The 22,732-nt window shown below is 41.7% G+C and overlaps 1 protein-coding gene across 1 annotated transcript in view; it reads right to left on the bottom strand.

Moving 5' to 3' along the window:
• The window catches only part of acer2 (alkaline ceramidase 2), a 46,478-nt gene extending 25,234 nt beyond the window's left edge, over nt 1-21,244 (bottom strand). The window contains exons 1-2 of the mRNA XM_039758255.1: nt 20,852-21,244; nt 6,043-6,157 (exon numbers count right to left, since the gene is read on the bottom strand). Of these exons, the coding sequence (XP_039614189.1) occupies nt 6,043-6,157; nt 20,852-20,962 (226 nt within the window). The 5' untranslated portion in view covers nt 20,963-21,244. The remainder of the gene's footprint in view (nt 1-6,042; nt 6,158-20,851) is intronic.
• Nucleotides 21,245-22,732: the final 1,488 nt, after the last annotated feature.

Here is a 22,732-nt window from a genome sequence, read left to right as displayed (position 1 = left end):
ACCAGGAAGTGCCGCCGGAAGTTCTTTGGAGCGCACCTGGAGCACATGCAGGTGGTTATAAAAGAGGCCGCCTCCCTCGAGTGAGAGAGCCGAGTCGGGAGGAAGAAGGCAACGTTCGGGAGGAGAGGTGGAAAGGTGGCAGGAGAAGTCCGGAAGAGAGAGAAAAGGATAGGAAGAAAGGTGTTTGGTGCAGGGGCACTGTGTTGTGTGCTGGACTTTTACTGTAATTAAAAGTGTGTGTTTTTGGAACATTGTGTCAGTGTCTGTCTGTGCCAAGGCTGAACTACCACAATTGTCACATGTAAGGCAAACAAACAAATTCTTATTTACTATTGACTATCCCAAATCAAACACCACTTTCTTGGCAAAACTCACTCCACAGGTTATGTAGAATACAACAGCACAGAATACAGTATGCCAAAATTAGGCAGCTTAGCCCTCCCAGTTCCATGGTTCATGAATGTAATATAACCTAGTATGGGGCAGAGTGGTGGCCCTGAGGCTAGGGATTTACACTGGCAATCGGAAGGTTGCCTGTTCGAATCCCGTAAACGCCAAAAGTGACTCCACTTCATTGGGCCCTTGAGCAAGACCCTTAACCTGCAATTGCTCCATCCAGGGTATGATGCTAATGTAGGCCCTAAAACCTGGAGGTTGGTGGCAGAACTGGCACTCCAGCCACCATAAAATAAAACTCATAGTGTTCCATTCCATCTGAACTAGTGTGGTGCTGAGGTGTCACCCGTTGCATGGCTGCACTCAGATCCTGAGTTGGTTTGCTATGTGGTGGGTGCGGCAATACTCTGTTTTAGCGCCTGCTTCTAACCTCTCTCTCTCCAACATAGTATAACAATGAATTTGAGTTATGTACGTGATTTGGAATTCTTTTTTAAAACCATCCTGAAGTTTATAAGAAAGCTTCAAGTGGTGATGCATTTCTTTTCTCAAGCTGTCTAGCCAGCTTCTAAACCCTCTCCTCCATCTTTTGATAGAACTGCTCTGTACATCTGATTGTTAAAACTGTAAACCAAGTAAAATAACTAAACTTCTTCTTTTTAAGTGGTTCATTTCAGTTTTAAAAACTGCAGTGCATAACACAACCAAAAAAACGGGCTGAGCCCTGTACATTTGAGATGGCCAAGTCTTATCAGAGTGCTCCAGTGTCCTATATCTGCATCCTGCACTGTGGTGCAAAATTGAGAAATGTAGTGTGATTACAAAAATGATAGGACCTGTAATTTGTGGCTATCTTGTAACCGTGAATACACATATTTTCTTCCCCATAGGCAATTTTTTTGTTTATTTGCTTTAAATTGGTCACATGACATGAGCCTGGGAGAAGTCTTTGCTTTGCAGTTTCCTGAAAGACGAGCCCTGCTAGATTCTTAGGGAATGTCAGCAATGCAGTTTTAAAAAGTAAACTATAGGCCATTCACTCTGAGAGAGTCTAGACATAGCCAAACACGGACCAAATTCAGCTGATCTCAATGAAAACAAACAAGTCAGCCACAGACTGAAACCTTTCAGACTTCACGTGCCATCACTTTGACTGTGCATGTGGTTATTATTCTGTCATTTATAAGGAGAGTCAAAGTCACAGCATATAAATATCACAGTTGCCCCACCAGCCTGTTGCAATCAAAGTCATGTTTTATTTTAATAGTTGCCATCTTGGGAATATATGACTGACATAAAGAATAATTTAATTACAGTAATCCCTTGCTATATCGCGCTTCGACTTTTGCGGCTTCACTCTATCGTGGATTTTATATGTAAGCATATCTAAATATATCGCGGATTTTTCGCTGGTTTGCAGATTTCTGCGGACAATGGGTCTTTTTATTTCTGCTACACGCTTCCTCAGTTGGTTTGCCCAGTTGATTTCATACAAGGGACGCTATTGGCAGATGGCTGAGAAGCTACCCAATCAGAGCACGCGGTTAAGTTCCTGGGTGCTGATTGGCTCAGCGACGGAGAGCAGCATTCGATTCCACTTTGCGTTAGCCAGCATTTTGTCTCGCTCATTCAGCATCAACATGTTTCGCTGTGTAAAGAGTAAACTTTTGTGCTCTTTTGTGTTTGTCTTTGTGCGTAGTCAAGCTACTGCTTCCGGGGCCGTGCCCAGGCGCCAACGGAAGATACTAACGATTGCCGAAAAGGAAAAAGTTTTGGATATGTTGAAGTAAGGGAACAGCTAATAATTTTCTACGTACTTAGTACATGTACGTACGTTTAGTGTAACTGTACACACATTTTATACAATGTATATCGCAATGGCTGTAACATATGTGATATCGGAAACGCTCGATATCTTTAAAATAATATTTAGGTTTTATTTATGTTGTAGATTTTTCATTTATTTTTATATTACCTAATCAATTACAATGTGTTTAAAACTGTATTACGTATTAAATAAAACTATGTATGTTTGTGCATAGTATATAAACAGTGTGTTTACATACATAATTTCAATGAATCTTACCTAATATCTAAGAGAATAGAAAGGGTTTATGCTGTATAACTGTGCGGGAAATGTTTATAAGAGTTTAAAAGGGCTTAAAATATATTAAAATTACCATATGAACATATGGTTTTGACTTCGCGGATTTCCACCTTTCGCGGGGGGTTCTGGAACGCAACCCCCGCGATCGAGGAGGAATCACTGTAATTCAATTCAAAACTTTTTTAAAATGTAAAACTGCAAAATGTTTGTGTTTAGCAAACGAATCTAAAGAGGGCAGCAGGATGCCACAGTGCTTAACACTGATGCATCATGGGTCCAGTGTCTTGGGTATCAATCCTATGCTTGGTTGTTGCTTGTACAAAGCATGCGTGTATTTTCAATGTCTACACGAGTTTTGCCTTCTGAGGGAGTGAGGGCTGGGGGGCTGTCAAAAAGCAGGGCCTGCTAAAGACCATTGAGGCATGCCTTGTGTGATTTTGGGCTATACAAGAAATAAATTATTGTTGCTGTTATTTAATCTCACATCCCTAAAGATGTTAAGGTCAGCATAACTGACATTACAAACAGGCCCTGTGCGAGTGTGATGTGTCCATAAATTGGGCTTGCCAATGGACAGGTGCCACATTCAGAGCTGGCTCTTGTATCCAGCAGGGAGCGTTAGCTCCCTTGTTGGAATGAGTTCTTTTGTAATTGCGGCGTGTTACATAACCCCAATCTATATAGATATAATGTAAAAAGGCGATACTCCTCACTTGGTGATATGGCGGTAAGAAACCACATAGGAGAAATAATTTAGCTTTGTTTAATGACGGCTTATAATGCATAACAGATGTAGGAAGCCAATGATCTGTAGAAGCTGCCATTTTCACCCTCCAGTAGAAGGATTTTCAGGATCGGATGACGTTATCTTCCATCCATCCGTCAGCTTCAAAGGTGTCTCCACGGCTTAATACTCTTTCTTCATGTGCAGGCCACCACTTAGGTGAATCATGCAATACCAAACAAGGCAAAGATGATACAGTTTCATATTGACATTGACACACAAAAATAGTATACAGTGGTGTGAAAAACTATTTGCCCCCTTCCTGATTTCTTATTCTTTTGCATGTTTGTCACACAAAATGTTTCTGATCATCAAACACATGTAACCATTAGTCAAATATAACACAAGTAAACACAAAATGCAGTTTTTAAATGATGGTTTTTATTATTTAGGGAGAAAAAAAAATCCAAACCTAGATGGCCCTGTGTGAAAAGTAATTGCCCCTTGTTAAAAATCACCTAACTGTGGTGTATCACACCTGAGTTCAATTTCCGTAGCCACCCCAGGCCTGATTACTGCCACACCTGTTTCAATCAAGAAATCACTTCAATAGGAGCTGCCTGACACAGAGAAGTAGACCAAAAGCACCTCAAAAGCTAGACATCATGCCAAGATCCAAAGAAATTCAGGAACAAATGAGAACAGAAGTAATTGAGATCTATCAGTCTGGTAAAGGTTATAAAGCCATTTCTAAAGCTTTGGGACTCCAGCGAACCACAGTGAGAGCCATTATCCACAAATGGCAAAAACATGGAACAGTGGTGAACCTTCCCAGGAGTGGCTGGCCGACCAAAATTACACCAAGAGCGCAGAGACGACTCATCCGAGAGGTCACAAAAGACCCCAGGACAACGTCTAAAGAACTGCAGGCCTCACTTACCTCAATTAAGGTCAGTGTTCACGACTCCACCATAAGAAAGAGACTGGGCAAAACGGCCTGCATGGCAGATTTCCAAGACGCAAACCACTGTTAAGCAAAAAGAACATTAGGGCTCGTCTCAGTTTTGCTAAGAAACATCTCAATGATTGCCAAGACTTTTGGGAAAATACCTTGTGGACTGATGAGACAAAAGTTGAACTTTTGGAAGGCAAATGTCCCGTTACATCTGGCGTAAAAGGAACACAGCATTTCAGAAAAAACATCATACCAACAGTAAAATATGGTGGTGGTAGTGTGATGGTCTGGGGTTGTTTTGCTGCTTCAGGACCTGGAAGGCTTGCTGTGATAGATGGAACCATGAATTCTACTGTCTACCAAAAACTCCTGAAGGAAAATGTCCGGCCATCTGTTCGTCAACTCAAGCTGAAGCGATCTTGGGTGCTGCAACAGGACAATGACTCAAAACACACCAGCAAATCCACCTCTGAATGGCTGAAGAAAAACAAAATGAAGACTTTGGAGTAGCCTAGTCAAAGTCCTGACCTGAATCCAATTGAGATGCTATGGCATGACCTTAAAAAGGCGGTTCATGCTAGAAAACCCTCAAATAAAGCTGAATTACAACAATTCTGCAAAGATGAGTGGGCCAAAATTCCTCCAGAGCGCAGTAAAAGACTCATTGCAAGTTATCGCAAACGCTTGATTGCAGTTATTGCTGCAAAGGGTGGCCCAACCAGTTATTAGGTTCAGGGGCAATTACTTTTTCACACAGGGCCATGTAGGTTTGGATTTTTTTTTCTCCCTAAATAATAAAAACCATCATTTAAAAACTGCATTTTGTGTTTACTTGTGTTATATTTGACTAATGGTTAAATGTGTTTGATGATCAGAAACATTTTGTGTGACAAACATGCAAAAGAATAAGAAATCAGGAAGGGGGCAAATAGTTTTTCACACCACTGTATAATAGTCCTCAGTCTACTGCCCATTTCGCAGTTGTCCCTAACTGTCTTGTAATGCTTGCCTACCAGTTCTTATATGGTGAACCCCTGTGCTAAATCTGTCTCTGTGTCAACTGGGCATGTGAATAGAAAAAGGCAGATTTTAAAATATATTTGCACAGAGCACAGTGACATATTAGGGCGGCACGGTGGCGCAGTGGTAGCGCTGCTGCCTCACAGTTAAGAGACCCGGGTTCGCTTCCTGGGTCCTCCCTGCGTGGAGTTTGCATGTTCTCCCCGTATCTGAGTCGGTTTCCTCCCACAGTCCAAAGACATGCAGGTTAGGTGCATTGGCGATCCTAAATTGTCCCTAGTGTGTGTGTCCTGCGGTGGGCTGGCGCCCTGCCCGGGATTTGTTTCTGCCTTGCACCCTGTGCTGGCTGGGATTGGCTCCAACAGACCTCCGTGACCCTCTGTTAGGATATAGCAGGTTAGACAATGACTGACTGACAGTGACATGTTAAACTTATACACGTATTACAGCTCTGGGTTCCTGCGACCCAGAGTTGGATAAATTAGGTGTGAAACTGTAATATGAATTAGAAGATTTCTTTGCTTATTTTTTTCTGCAAGTGAAACAAAGAAAAGCTGGAAAAGACACCACCAGAACTGGGCCACACTTTCTGAAATTCCCAGCCACCATTGAAAGGGCTACCTGAATGTATAATCCTGTCCATTCATTCTTTTCACCAGTCATCTGTAATGTGGCATCATCCCTCCACATTTAAAATGGCTGTGGTGTGTCCACCATGCCCCACAAAAGTGAATCATCCACAAGTATACGGGTTTTATTTTGTTCCTTCACATCCACATATCTACAGTATGTGAAGAAATCCTAACCTTAGGAGGTTTTAAATTAAGAGGCTCCACTTACCCACCACAACCAGCAGGGTCCAAATGAGATAAATCCCACTGTTGAAATGTATTGCATATTGACGAAATAAGCATATTAGCAGAGGTGGCAAAATGAAAAATAATATGTTGCTGATCTGAAATGAAATACAACATGGAATAAAAAAAAAAAGAGTCAACTGCAAGAAAATTTAAAATCAATGCATAAATAAAATTGAACCCTCCTCACATCCCCAGTGCCCAAACATGACTTATACTAAGGAAGCAGAAGTACAAAGCAAACCAAAAAAACAGAAGGAAATAATGAAAATAAGAAGAACTTATAAAGAAAAATGCATTGAAAAAAATATCTGGGGTGTAAAATACTTGCAAATATTGAAGAAAAAGATTAATCAAAATGAGAAGTTAAATTAAAAAACAAAAACTGAAATCAAAGAAAATGAGCCCCTTAACATTTCTGTTTATTATCTGGATGCTCTTTTTTTGCACTTTTAAAAGCCAGCACAGTTATGGAGTGTGGCTAATGAAACCCAACTTTCTTCACGGATGTAAATCCTCCATATATGCTGACCACAGCAGCTTGAGAATAGGGAACAGAAGACAATTTCTTTCACGCATTCAGAGACAAAGACAAAGAAATGGTATGTTTCCCATAACTTGCAGCCTTCGTTTTACATTTCAAACAGTTTAACAACTTGACAATTAAACAGGCTGTGTGCATACGCAGCAATCTGTGAAATTGTCAGTAGCACTAGTCTAAGTGATTGTGATGCCACCCTAACCCGGACACAGACGGGCAGGACACGGGTTCAACACACAACACCTGGCTAATTTATAATAAAAGTGCACAAACCACCAGCACCACAATACACAGTCCATTCTCTTCCTTGCTGCCAGTCCATTCGCCTCCCCTCTTTCTCAGGCTTTGTCCACTCCTTCCTCCTGACTCTGTCCTCTGAATGGTGGGGACTGACCCGGAAGAACTCCAGCTGTCTAATGTGCCCAATAATAAAGGTCCAAGCTCCCCCTGGCGGTGACCACAGGTTCCAACAGGGTTGAGCTCCCATGCTCACGACCCGTGGCCCTGCTGGAGACCAGGGGGCTGCCCTCTGTCAGCCATGGGGAGAAACTGTCCCAAAAATACTCCCCCGGTCCTTCCACACTCCGGGCATCGAGTTCCAGCCACCCACCAAAGTGGATACACACACATGCATGTCTCTAGTGATCAAACATACAGAGTGAGAAGCCTTCACACACAACTATATAAATGCAGTACACTTCAGAAGACGCACACATGCATGCGTACACCCAGAGATGCCATACTGATACGCCATCAACAATGACTCCCGAGACACAGAGTTCTGCCATCCTGCAAATTCAAAATGATGCACTCTTGCTCTGGTAAAACAACTGCTGCACCCACAAGCAGTCATCCATTTTGCATGGAAAACAGCATACAGAAGAGGTCACACATGAGAAAGAACTGGTGCCAATATCAGAGCAAAAAAAAATGATTTGTACAGTACGTCTAGGTAAGGGCCACATTTGGCAGATATTATCTTCAAGTAAGACCCCCAGAGATTGACACTCCTAGTGGAATGGAGTTGCACTGATGTGTAAAGGTGTCCCGTGGCACCTTTAAGGCTTGTGTAAGTGATCCTCCAGGGTGGTAATGGTCTACAGAGGGCAGGAATCTCATAGTAGCTCGTCTTTGAGAATGTTCAACACATGCTTTGTCAGATACACATCGGGAGTTGCAGTTAGCCAAATAAAAGGTATTAACATCTAATAGTAATTTTTAGGAGGGGTAAGCACTGTGTGTCAGGCATTGACCTGCTGGAAAAAGGATACCAGACTGGGCAGCCAGCAAAGGTGATATGAAAATGGTAAGTGGTCGTAGGCAGAAACTGTAATGAAGATCATTAACGGGGGGTTCCACTTCTACAAACTATTGACTTCTGATCTCTGTAGATAGTGAAAACTGATGATACACTGATTATCATACAATCCTCCACTTCTTGTGCGCTGTTGTTCCACTGGGACTCCCAGATCCTTTATGATAGATTCAATAACCTTCCTACAGCCAGTTTCTAAATTAAAAGACATTAGAAAATCAAGGGAGTGGAGACCATTCAGTCCATCAAGTTTGTTTGCTTCGCTAATAGCTAAGCAGTCCCTACAGTACATCTCATCTAGAAACTTCTTAGGGCTCATTTATACTTCACGCTCAGAACGCATACGCGCCCGCATCATGGCTGCCACGCGTTCCCAGCGTTCATTTCACGCGTCCTCTGAGCAGCTCCTCAGAAATTAACGCGACGCGAGTTGCAGTACCAGCAAAAAGTCGGGGGGCGCAGTGTGCTAAAAGTCGGAACGTGACGTCAGAGTCGCTGTTTACTATCTACATGTGACAGCAAGCCTCTATGGAGATCCTTCGGGGATCGATGTGCGCACTTTGCTGTTTGATGAATGGCTCAAATACAGCGCTATACATTATGTTGCCGATGTGAAGTTGCAAAAAAAAAAAATAGACGGCACAAAAGATGGTATGTGAGACTTTTAAAATGTATCGTGTCATTTATATATGTCTTTTTTATTTTTTAACTTTTGCAACTTAACAACAGCAAGATAATGTATAGCGTTATATTTGAGCCACTGAGAAAAAAAATAAAGGACACGGTGAAAACGTGTATTTTGTGATTAAAGTGGAAATTTCGGCTTTAATCTCGAATTGTCCACTTTAACCTCGTAGTTTACTTTATCATTAAAGCAGACGGTCGCAAACGTCATCCCAGTTTTTAATCGCTACGAGCTTCTTGGACCTGACAGCAGGTAAAGTAAAACAATAAAAAATAGATGGCACAAAAGATGGTATGTGAGACTTTTAAAATATATCGTGTCATTACGATCGGGAATATGCGACGCTTGAATATAAAAGCACCACGAATGCATCTGTATGTCGGCATTTTACTTCAGCAGCGGAAAGCAACAATAGATCGCCAAACAGAACAAATTAAATGTATGATATTCCAACTCTCTGCACATTTAGAATCTTTAGATTTATACTTGATATCACTTTCATGATGAAATGCATTAAAATGTGTATGCTTCATTTTACATATAATTTCGTTTAAATAATGAATACTGTTAATAATTACACACATGGGGGTGTCACGGTGGTGGAGCGATAGCAGAGTTATGTTGCTGGTATTTCCTGCTGGTATTCCACACTGTGCTCCGGTTTCCTTCCAAAGATATGCAGATTTAAGGATTTGGTGCCGCTAAAATGACGCTAGTGTATGTGTGCTTGTATTCACCTTGCGATGAGCGGAGACCTCGTCCAGGGACTGTTTCTCAGTCGTGCCCAATGCTTGTTGGAATGGACACATCCCTGGATTGATGGATTTAATCAATAAACATCCTTTTCACAGATATTACGGTAAGGTGTTATCGGAATTTAATAGGTGTTTTAGGCAATTCACAACACAGAGAAGCCAACATGTTCTCACCATGATAATATCTTGCACTGCCACCTGGTGGATTCCTCCAGATTTACGTAAAGTACGCGCGCAAGTATAAACACTACAACGCTTGCGTAGCAGGAGCGTCCGCTGCAGCATGCGTCACGTCGCATGAAGTATAACTCCGGCCTTAAAGGTTACCAACGTTTCTGCTTCAACTATATGTCTTTGCGTTTTGCCCCACCAACCTCCATTCTCCATCATTTGGGTCCTGTCTTCTGGCCTAAATGCACTTCCATTCATTCCATAAGAATATGATCTTATTTTTCACAACTGTTTGGCTAATATATTCCATCCAGCTACAGGAAGACAAGGCCAGATTCAATGTGGTTGTTCGAGCTTGCTGTCCAAATTGTTGTTCACGTATTATTTTTTGTGCTGTAGGTGCAGTACAAGCATTCAAAGGTCCTCGTGATCCAACTCTGTCAAATTACCTTCTTTTATGGTGAGGCCCATTCACCATCCTCTAGTGGAAAATGTGAATGTAACAGAATTGTAGACAAGGCCACAGCATACTCTTTCTCCAATAAATAGGACCATTGTTTCCGTGTTCAACTACGAGGAACATTCAAAAAGTTTCTGCACTTCTTCTTAACTCTGTTTATTAAGAATTTCAAAAACAAATCACATCACTTTTCTACATACTCACTTTCCTTTGCGATGCAGTGTTCCTAGTCACATGACACTCTCAGACACAACCAATTACTACTCCTCCTTCCTTCACCGTTTCCAACGAAAATATAAAAGTGCAGAAACTTTTTGAACATCCCTCATATTTTTGCTATGGAGTGACAAAATCCCTATGAAAAAGACACTGATATAGACACTGCTTAAAGGAGTATTCCACCCAAAAATATTTCTTTTTATATGTTACTTGCCCCATGTAGTTTGTAGTAATGGTTTTTCTGGAGAATGAACATAAAGTTTCTGATAGGACAAGACCCAATGGTGACCAACACTGGACAACAGAAAGCACTATCAAAAAACATCACGAAAAAATCTCACATTTCTCATATCACGTAATCTATAAGTCAGGTCATCCAGTCGTATGTTCACAATATGTAAAACCAGGGCCGGATGAAGGTGGGTGCTATTGATGCTGCAGCATTAGGCCCATTCCTGAAATAAGCCCAGATGAAAACAGATGAGAATTTTCCGGAAGCTGAACAGTTTTCCTTTGCTATATTAACCTCAAAATAATTCTTAGAATGAAATTTGGAGTCCGAAACTCCTAGACACACTGTTACTTATTATACAGTTACTATTGTTCTTTGCGCTGTGACGTAATTATAACGTCGTTGTGTTTATTGTTAACCGAAGATTTCAAGTTAATGCTATCAATTTTACGTTAAACAGTTTACTTAGTAATTTAACTGCATTTTTTGCAATATCTTGGGGATTCTTGCCACCTTATTATTGTTTGGTAACTGCCACGTAGTAAATTTTTCACCTTGAAAGTTAGTTGTACAATAAAAATCGATGGCTATTTAAATGGTTATCTGTAAAGGTAAAACTAAAAGCTGGCCCATGGGCCCAGCATGGATGTTTAGAATTTTTAAAATCCTCAACAGGATTCTGGTCTATTATGAAATTTAAATCGTGGACAAATTTTTACCCTCAAGAGCCTGAACTGAGTCACTTTGACCCAATGTCTCTGCAAATTCATTACTCTGTTTCGTAAGAGAATTGCGAAATTTTGTGTATTTAATTGTTAGGCTTTCTGCATAAAGTGCACTTTTTAGACAATTGCTATTGAATGTTGATGTTACATAGTTTGATGTTATTCTCGAGTTGTTACGATACTACGTCGTTATTATTATTCATGTTCAATAAAGGCTGGCTGGTTGAGTCGCAAGCAATTAAGGCTCCTTGGTCGGTCTGAGTGCGCATGTACGGTGAGTGTCGAATGCACATGCACTAATGCCAAGAAAAAATAGGCCTTTTTTTGTGCTGCAGCATCAGGCCCAATTTCGTCTTAATCCAGCCCTGTGTAAAACAATGTTTTTTTGTCAAAATATTGTTAAATATTTGTGTTTTTTTCTTACGGCAAACTGCATAGAGAAACACATCAAAAAGGTGATATGGCAGAGACAAAAAGAAGCGCTATAACATCGGTGGAGCACAACGCCAATTGTGGGATAGGAAGAAGAAGGTTGACAGCTCCAGCCTGTGCTGTGCACGACCCTGTTGATATTCGCGGAATGTGCCTAACTGCAACCTTGACACACTTATTGGAGTTTGCATAGGGAAAGTGATAGAGAGGGCAACACAGAAGAGACAAAAAGAAGAACAACGATGACAGGAAGACAACCATGACAGGAAGAAGAATGACAGCTCCACTTTCTGCTGCGCACAACCTGTTAGTACTCGTGACCCTCTGGGGCTAGAGCCTTGATTTTGGGAGAACGGGAGAACCATGGATCCTCTACTTTAACAATGTTCTTGCAAAAAATACAGACGTATTGCACATTGTGAGCATACAATTGAATGACTTGTGTGGATTAGGCAACACGATTAGGTAACGTGAGATGTTTTTTTTTCCATGGATGTTTTTTGATATTGCTTGTTGTTGTTGGGCTTTGGTCCACATTGGGTCCCATTAGAAATTTTGTTATGTCCATTACCCATGAAAACATCAGATTACAAATTTTTCTCAACCATAACTACAAACTGAATGGGGTGAGTAACATAAAAAAGTGTATTCTTTTAAGCATAAACACATACAATTGGCACAAGCACTTCAATATTGTATATGTTATAATCCATGTATAAATTATAAATACCATATATACTCACATTTAAGTTCTCCCACATATAAGTCTGGGCTTGATTTTACCATATACAGTGGTACTTCGGTATACGTCCGCTTTGGAATAAGTCCAACTTGGTATACGTCCTGTTTGGACGCAAAAACTTTAGCTTGGTGTACGACCTTTCTTTGGAATATGACTCACGTGCTAGAACACCACGCGCTACCCTTGTTTACCTCTCTCAAGACAAAGCCACAACTGCCCACGAGCGTCAGTACGGCAGTTGCTAGCTTTCAGTGAACAACCCGCCCTATAACTCTCTGTGAATTTTCACGTGATTTTGTGTTTTTTCGCATAAATTTGAATTGATTGTTGAAAAGTATGAAGGTGGCATGCGTATCTGGGACTTGACTGCTGCATACCATATGCCGAGAACGACGGTATCTACGATTGTGAAAATCAAAGACGTTATTAAAAAGTAAAGTGAGGTTAAATTTTCATTTATTTCATCTAATTGCTTTTGTATTTATGTATTTTAGCATTAAGCAGTGTTTAAATTATTTTATACAACTCCATCAATGTATAATATGCCAATAACAATAGGATTTTTTTTCATGGGAACAAATGAATCATTTTCCCTTTATTTCTTACAGGAAAAATTGTTTGGTACACGTCCTGTTTGGTATAAATCAAAGGATCTTGACCAGATAAGGACATATATCGAGGTACCACTGCAATTTCCGTATAATGTTGGTCATACAAGTCAAATGCGGAAAACTCACGTTATTGGTCCAAGAAATTATGATATGCTAACACCCACCTGGGAGAGTAACCACGGAGCACACAGCCTTTTTTCTATGTACTGCGCCTACATGACCAAACTATTCCGAAGTGACGTTTGCACTGATTTGTGTTTTTTGTATCTCACACCCTCATACACCTTTATCCCTTATCTACAATGGAGCATTTGATCAGAAGAAAATATGAAGCTGGTTTTAAATTAAAAGTGGTTGGATTGGCGAAAGAAATTGGTAACTGCGCTGCTGCAACAAAATTCAATGTGTCTGAGAGACTGATGCGAGATTGGAGGTGGTAAAAAGATGTAAATAAAAAAAGGGTGTCGTATTTTTGAACGGGAGTATAAGTCGGGGTCTGATTTTATGATCGATTTTTCGGGTTTCAAGACACGACTTATACACGAGTATATACGGTAATAAACAATCTTGACTAATACATTATAGATTTCTTATAATAGTCTGTAACCATGCAGTCTCAAAGCAGGAGATATATACCATCACTTCCAAAGAAGTCAGTATCAATACAGACATGGACAAATTTTGGTCCCCTTACAGCTCATTGAAAAAGTGCTGCATGCCCCCTGAAAGTAATAAAATGAAAATCAATTGTCCCCTGTATGCTTGCACGTCTCTGATATGTTATCTAGTAAAGCAAAGCAAGTGTGAGAAGAGATCAAGTATTATTTATTCTAAGATATTCTAAAATGGCCTGGACACATTTGTTCAAACTTCTAGAAAAGGTCCTCACTAATTGGTTTTCAGTGATTTTTTCAAACTAGCGGTTTTCATAAATTTATTTCACACATCTGCAATCGTTCAATCAGTCAGCAGCTGATTTAAATAGAGAAAAGCATTCACTCTGCTGTTTGGTGTCATCGTATGTCCCACACTGAACATGGACCAAAGAAAATAAAGAAGAAAGTTGTCGGAGGAGATCAGAAAGAAAATTCTAGACAAGCAAGTTAAAGGCAAAGGCTAGAAGACCATCTCCAATTACAGGTTGGTGTTCCTGTGGCAACAGGTGCAAATATTAAGAAGTTGAAGGTCCTTGGGACTCTAGACAAGCTTCCTGGATGAGGCAGTAATAAGAAAATTGACCCCAGAATTAGTAGAAGGACAGTGACAATGGTAGACAAAAAGCCAAGGACAACTCCCAAAGAGATACAAACCGAACTCCATCAGTATCTGATTGTGCCATCCTCTACTTTGAGTGACAGTGGGCTCAATAGAAGAAGACCGCTTTTGAAAGAAAAACATGAAAATTCTATACTGGAATTTATAAAAATGCATAACAACAAGCCACAATGCTTTTGTTAGAACGTCATTTGGACTGATAAGACAAAACTGGAGCCTTTTGGCAAGTCACATCAGCATCAGGTGCCTTGAGTCTGGGCAGGGAACAATGAAATCTCACACTATCATGACATTCTGGAGTGAAATGTGCTGCCCAGTGTCAGACAGCTCTGTCTCTGTCGCAGGTCATCTATCATCCAACAGGATAAGCAGCCAAAACGCACAGCTAACAGCACCAAGAATGGCTAAGAACAAACCATTGGACTATTCTGAAGTGGTCTTTTATAAGCCCTGATTTGAAACAAATCAAACGTCTATGGAAATAAGTGAAACATGCAGTCTGGAGAAGACCCCCTATGAAACTGGCACAGCTGGAGAAGTTTGCTGAGGACGAGTGGGCCAAGCTACTTGTTGATGGGTGCAGACATCTCATTGAGAGCTCCAGGAATTGCTTGTTTGCAATGAGTGTCTCTAAAGGTAGTGCAATAAAATATTAGATTATGGGTCCCATTATTTTTGTCCATGCCATTTTTATTTGTGTTTTTACTTGAAATATTCTGTTGACTCCAACCTCTAAAGCAAAGTCTGATTTTTGTTAAATGTGGAATAAACAATGATGGGTGCCCAGGACAGGTTATTTCAGAGGCAACTGTAGGTTCTTCCTTTTTCATGGAGGGGTACCAACAAATTTGCCCACTGTTGTATTCTATTATTCAGCCCCAGTATGTTGTAAAAGGATGAACACAGTTCACACAAAAGCCTGGTCGACGTGTTTCAGGTGCTGTAGGTCCTTCTTCAAGGCTGTAAAAGGCTTAGTAATCCTGTCCCAGATACAGCTCCTAATTAATCCTCCCAAATGATTTGGTTAATTTCATTTATGTCCACTGAAAATGCACAGTTGCAGTCTGTTATGAGAAATATATTGTGTACTAGTCAAGATTTTTCTTTTATTATTTATTCAGAGATTTACAACATGTACATAATATTGAACTGTTTGTGCCAATAGTATCTGTTTACGCTCGGCAGCTCAATTATTTCACTACTGACAGTTACATACTAATGAGCGTAAACATTCTTCTTCTTCTTCATCTTTTCCTGCTATTAAGTGGGGTCGATCTGCTTGACCAGACTTCTCCATACAGGTCGGTCCAGCACCCCAAGCCCAGTCAAACCCTAATCAATAGTGTCCTTGTCAGTATTGGTAGCGTGAGGCGGTACCTGCAGCAAATTCAGAGTGCACAGGTAGTCCAGCTCATCTAGGATGGCACTTCCATATGTCCGTTGCAAGAAGGTTTGTTGTGTCTCCTTGAACACTTTCAAGAGCGGGAGGAAATATCAGAGAACAGGCCATTGCATGAGGAGAACTAGACAGGGCCATGCAAGAACATCAACCCAGCAGCAGGACCAGTATCTGCTCCTTTGTGTGAGGAGGACAACTGTCAGAAACAGACTCCATGAGGGTGGCAGATGGGACCAACATCTTCTAGTGGGACCTGTGCTCACAGCCCATCACTGTGCAGCTTGATTGGCATTCGCCAAAGAATGGCACAATTGTCTGTCGCTGAAGCTGCTCCTCTGTCTGGAGATGATACTGTTTAGTGGATACAGTGGATTCTCCATGATTGACAGGAGCCTGCTCAGTGCTCATCGCTCTGCCACGGATGTCAAACTGTCCAGCTCCGTGCCTACAATAAAGCCTGCCTTCCTCACCAGTTTGTCCAGGTGTGAGGAGTCCCTCTTCTTTATGCTGCCTCCCCAGCACACCACCGCATAGAAGAGGGCGCTCGCCACAACCATCTGGTAGAACATCTGCAGCATCTTATTGCAGATGTTGAAGGACACCAGCCTTCTGAGGAAGTATAGTCGACTATGTCCTCTCTTGCATAGAGCGTCAGTAATGGCAGTCCAGTCCAGTTTATCATCCAGCTGCACTCCCAGGTATTTATAGGTCTGCACCCTCTGCACAGTCACCTCTGATGATCACGGGGTCCATGAGGGGCCTGGGCCTCCTAAAATCCACCACCAGCTCCTTGGTTTTGCTGGTGTTCAGGTGTAGGTGGTTTGAGTGCACCATTTAACAAAGTCCTTGATTACCTATCTATACTCCTCCTCCTGCCCACTCCTGATGCAGCCCACTATAGCAGTGTCGTCAGTGAACGTTTGCATGTGGCAGGACTCCGAGTTGTATTGGAAGTCTGATGTATGTTGGCTGAACAGGACCGGAGAAAGTACAGTCCCCTGTGGCGCTCCTGTGCTGCTGACCATAATGTCAGACCTGCAGTTCCCGAGACGCATATACTGAGGTCTGTCTGTAAGATAGTCCTCGATCCATGGCACCAGATGTGAATCTACCCCCATCTCTGTCAGATTTGTTAGCATTTGTTAGTGTGAGCTCAGACAGTTCATAGGAGTTCTCCCTTACATCTGTTCAATAAAGGGTGTGCAATGGAACGGTCACATCCTCATCGACTCGGGAGGGAAAAGCTCTTAATGCCCCCACAATCTCCTGGATCATGGACTACCTGGCAAACAGACAGCAGTTTCTGAGGCTTGTGTGGCAGAATTAGTGGCGTCTAATACTGAAGTACCTCATCAACTGTCGTGTCTCCCTTCCTGTTTACCCTCCACACTACAGACTTCCAGTACAATAACAACGCTTGCCACCTACACAAATTTTCAGATGACTCTTCCATCATAAGCTGCATTAGTAATGGAGACGAGTCAAAGTACAGGAAGGTTGTGGAGGAATTTGTCTTGTGGTGCATGGACATCAACATTAACAAGACATAAGAGCTGCTGGTGGACTTCCGGCATGCCAAGAGGCCTCCAAGACCAGTCAACAATCAGGAGGTGGTGCAGAGCTACAAGTACCCTGGGGTTCATATTAACAGCAAACCAGACTGGTCTGACTACAGAGTGGCACTGGACAAAGAAGGACCAGAGCAGACTAGACATCCTGATGAGACTTTGGCCTTTTGATGTGTGCAGCAATGGGCTGGAAATGTTCTACCAGTCCATAGTAGCCAGTGTGGTGTTCTACACTACAGTCTCCTTGAGAAGCAACTTGAGTTCATTGCCTGAAACAAACTCATCAGGAAAGTCAGCTCCATCACAGGGATGGTCAGATCTTTAGGAAATTTAATATTCATTTTCACTGTTATGCTGATGACACTCAGCTCTATCTGTCTCCTAAGCCTGATTCCACTCTTCCACCTTCTTCCCTCTCTGACTGTCTGCAGGAAGTTAAATCATGGCTATCTGCTAATTTTCTTCAATTAAATAGTGATAAAACAGAGGTTCTTCTGGTAGAAACTAAATCTGTTTGAGATAAATGTGATCATATTTCATTGACTATTGATAATTCCCTAATCTCTTCTTCCTCCCAGATTAAGATCTTAGATGTTATTCTCGACAATACCTTAAAATTCAAGGCACATATTAATAATGTCACTCGGTCTGCATATTTCCATTTACGTAATATCAGCCGTTTACGTCCATCTCTTTCAGCTACCAGCACTGCTATTCTTGTTTGTGCTCTGGTTACATCTCGTGTTGATTATTGTAATTGTAAACTCTTCTGGTCTTCCTCACAAACTCCTTTACAAACTCCAATTTTTTCAGAATGCTGCAGCTCGTATCATCATCAGAACCCCTTCCATTGAACATGTGACTCCTGTCCTTCAACAGCTTCACTGGCCCCCTATTAAATATCACATTGATTTTAAAATTCTGCTTATTACACACAAGACTCTTCAGAATTATAATAGTTACAGGGCCCCTAAACGGTGGAGTGGTCTGCCTGCTACTATAAGAGATGCCCCTTCGGTCTCAGCTTTTAAATCCCGGCTGAAGACTCACAACTTCAGTTTAGCACACCCTGCCTAGAGCTGCTGATTAACTGTACAGACTGCATCTCTGTTGTTAGTCATTAGCACTAAAACATAAGTAACATCATAGTTACAATTTGATACTAACCCTCACCTACTATGTTTCTCTTCTCGGTTTCAAATGTGGCACTTGGTGTGTTGTTTTGCCTGCCTAAGGTAAAGTCATCCCTGATGGAGGATCGCAGGAATCGTGGGAAAGAGGGGTCCTTTCATCGGATTGGCTGGCCCAGCACTGTTTCAGCCGTGGAATGGCCAAATGGGGGAGGCAACTTGATGGATGAGGTCTCCAGGACTCTAAACAAATCCAAATCATATTACGTGATATCATCTACCATTAAATTCTGCTACGTACTTCTAAAATTTTTATTTCTATACTGTATTGAGGATTTGTTCTGTTCTGTGTATTGTATTGTATTGACCCCCTTCTTTTGACACCCACTGCACGCCCAACCTACCTGGAAAGGGGTCTCTCTTTGAACTGCTTATCCTGAGGTTTCTTCCATTTTTCCCTACAAGGTTTTTTTGGGAGTTTTTCCTTGTCTTCTTAGAGAGTCAAGGCTGGGGGGCTGTCAAGAGGCAGGGTCTGTTAAAGCCCATTGTGGCACTTCTTGTGTGATTTTAGGCTATACAAAAATAAACTGTATTGTATTGTATTGTATTGTATTGTATTGTATTGTATAATCTGGCACCTCCTTTTCTTTCTGATCTTCTTCACATCTCCATTCCTTCTTGTATCTTTAGATCTTCTTTCTCTATCAATCTTATTGCACCTCCTGCTCACTTGACTACCGTGGGGTTTAGAGCTTTCAGTCGAGTGGTCCCTTTCCTCAGGAGCACTATCCCACAAGAAATGCGTCATATCGACTCTCTTCCTTCCTTTAAATCTCATTTTAAAACACATCTTTTTAAGATGGCTTATTCTGTCTGATCATTTTAGGTGATAAATTTAAATGTAATTTTATTATTGTATTTATTCTGGTTTTATTGTTTTGTAATATGTTATTAATTTTAAGTTGGGACTGTTGTTATTAACGTGCTCTGTAAGGTGTCCTTGTGTGCCTTGAAAGGCGCCCATAAATAATAATAATAATATTTATTTATTATTATTATTATAGCCCTGGACACACTGGAAAAGAGGATGCTGGCAAAATCGGATGCCATTATGAAAAATCCCCTCCAGGAGGCGCTCTCTAGCAGCACTTTTAGCCACAGGCTCATTCCACTACTGCCTGCTAAAAGCACCTCTGGGGAGTCCTAACTGCCCACTGCTATCAGGCAGTAATGCTTCCACCTAATGTACTTGTGAAGTTCATTTTGAAATATCTGAACAATATATAATTACTTATTTATCGATTGATTGGCTGTATTATTTTCCTGCAAGTCTGTATCCTTGTTTTTTTTATATTTCTGCTGCTGTATGCATCTGAATTTCCCCTTGGGATTAACAAAATATATCTAATGGAATCCTTTCCCCATGTTCTTGTTAGGTTTCTGCTACAGTTCATCAATGTACTTACTGTCTGGCGTAAGTGTGCATGTATGTGTCCTTGTTATGTATGTTCCTGCTGCTGCCTGCATCTGAATTTCCCCTTGTAGATTATCTAATCTAATCTAATTTAAAAAAGAAAATCCCCCAACATGACCTACACTGAAACACAATGAAACAGAATGCAAACACAAACTCTACCATTTGACAGCAACACACGCACAGACCTCCTCTGTCACATTTACACATCTGGATTATACTAAATGCGAGTACACACTCAAGACACTTTACAGAAACAAACCTAAACACACTACTAAAAATAAATAAACGTATAAACCCACCCTGCTTGCTCTACAAACGGATTTTTTTTTTGTTGATAAAGATAAACAAACTCTAAAAATACCGAAACTCAAAACAACTTGCAACAGAGTACCGTACACTTCCTCTGGCATGGGCACAGCGGCGGACTTCCCCCACACACTCGCTTATTTAAACACAAGCACACAATCAAAACACACAACAGATACAGAAGCACAACACACATACCAGTGTCCTCTAAAGCTACTGCACGTACCTAATGCCTCCACACATGATGCCATTCGCTTTACATGAACACACGTAAACGAGCTATAAACATCAAAACACAAGCAAGCGAAAAAGCCTGCCCTGCATTATGACAGAACAAGCTTAAAAGTTCTAAAACACAAAACCAAGAAACATAACGGACAAGGCTTCTCAGTCCTGAGCGCAGAGGTGGCCCCGCACAGGACATGCAGGCGCACGCATTCTGAAACACTGCAGCATAAACAAACATGTACGCACGTACGTACGTACACACACACAGCTTCTCTGTCAGCAGCGCACATGCACCCCTCCAGTGCCATCACATATCCCCCTGACAAATTCGACACAAACACCAGTCCGATGCGCACACCACTACGGACACACAAAGCCCCACGCAACAGGCGCTCTACGGAGGACACAACACGCCAGCACACTCTGGAGTGCCGATTAGCGAATCAACACAAAGCTGCGCTCTTCCATTACCTCGAGCGCACATACACGCTTATATACGAGAGGCCGCTACGTGTACACACCGTGTTGTAAAACTCGGCGATGCTCGGGTAGATGAGGTAGTTGCCCTCGCACCAGTCCACTTCGGAACTGCCCGCCTGTAGTTGTTCCCACAGCATCGGGGTGCCGCTCATGCTGCTGCTGCTGCTGCTGCTGCTGCTGCCGCTCCCGCCGCCTGCTCTGCTCCGCTCCGCTCCACTAGTGACACACGGCGGCCCCGCTGCCACTTGTGCTCACCAGCGAGCGGATGTCAGCTGTTTCCTCGCCCCACGTCCGCGCGCGTCACTCTAGCGCAGGAATAATTTGTTGTTTGTCTCTAGCTGTCGCCGCTAGCTTCCTGACATTAAAGACTGGGCACGACACGGGACACCGGCTGGCAACCAACCGGTTAAGAGAGAGAGAGAGAGAGGGAGAGGAGCCCCGGACGGTCAATCAAACTTGCAGTGTAGAGCGCGTGAGTTGCGCATGCGCGGCGCCACCGCGTGTGTTGACCACTTGCTAGTGCGGGACGAGGAAGCTTGTTTGAGTCTGGAGAGGAGCGCTTTGTTCTGTTTGCAGAACCCCCACGACTTCCTGCAGTATTGCAGGCGAGAAAAGTCCTTAATCATCTTCTTCATCCATAGCTATTATCATTTTTATAAGGGGTTGCTATGCTAGACTTCTCTAATTGAGGGTTCGGCGTAATTTATACTGCCGAATGCCTTTCCTGACATTTATACAAGTAAAGGTCTGATATTAGCGTTACAAATAATCAAAAAAAAAGGCAAGCATTTGGAATCCTGTAGCAGAGCTGTTCTTTATTTCGCCTTATACAATTTCTTGTATTAGGAATTTTATTTTTCTCATTTCCCTGGGGGAAATTATACAGCACCCCTGGAGCAATTGCAGGTTAAGGACATTGCTCAAGGGCCCAACAGAGTGGCATGTAGTTTGGCATTAATGGGGATTTGAACCAGCAGCCTTCTGGATACCGGTGCAGATCCTTAGCCTCAGGGCCACCACTCTAATTTGTCCAACTCCTCTTGTCCAATATTATAAAGAGTTTGTCACAGGGAAAAAAATAAAATTTCGGGTTAAAACACTTGTTAAAACTGAAGATGAAAAAGATACATAAAATGCATGCCGGCGTATAAAAAAATCCAAATGAATACCCACATTAATCTGGATGTGAGGCCCTGGAACTGTAAGTTCCAACAAGAGTAACAGAAAGAAATAATAATGCACATCATAAAAAAGAGTAAAATTATAATGTCGCTGAAAAAAGTTATTTGAAAGTTTTTGCAAATCAAATCCAATTAAATTTTGTCACTTACAATTAATTATACACAGTAAAATACAGTAGGTACTGAAATGCTTAGTTCAAAGACTGTGCATTGGAATATAAAAGAACAATAACTAGTAAATACTCAACTCTACAAATATTAATATGTACAATGGCAGTATTATATTCATATTTAAAAAAAATTAATGAATAATAATATTAAAGAAATTAATAAGGCATCAGTACTTGAATAAGACACCATCTAGGAAAAGCTGGGGATTCCGCTGAAAGAGGTGTTGGCGAGGGTAGTAGGAGGCACTTACCCTGGCATTTGTGTATGGATGCCAATGCCCAAGTGCAGTGACGAGGACACCGTGTTGTAAAAATGGCATCGTCCTTCGGATGAGAAGTAAAACCGAGGTACTGATCCTCTGTGGTCATGAAAGATCCATGGACATCCTTCGTAAAGAGTAGAGTATTCACCAATGTCTAGGCAAAATTGTCCACCACGACCTGGTCATTCTGACTCCCTAATCATCCCCTGTCTCTAACTGGCTACTATCTCTTTTACCCCTGTGCCACCTAATAGCTAATATGTGGTGAATGTACAGGTGCAAAATGGCCGCCATCACATCATCATGGT

Source organism: Polypterus senegalus, chromosome 7, assembly GCF_016835505.1.
Source record: "Polypterus senegalus isolate Bchr_013 chromosome 7, ASM1683550v1, whole genome shotgun sequence".
In the NCBI taxonomy this organism is placed as follows: domain Eukaryota; kingdom Metazoa; phylum Chordata; class Cladistia; order Polypteriformes; family Polypteridae; genus Polypterus; species Polypterus senegalus.
The sequence above is the reverse complement of the archived record's forward strand: the minus strand, read 5'-3'. Positions and strand labels throughout refer to the sequence as shown.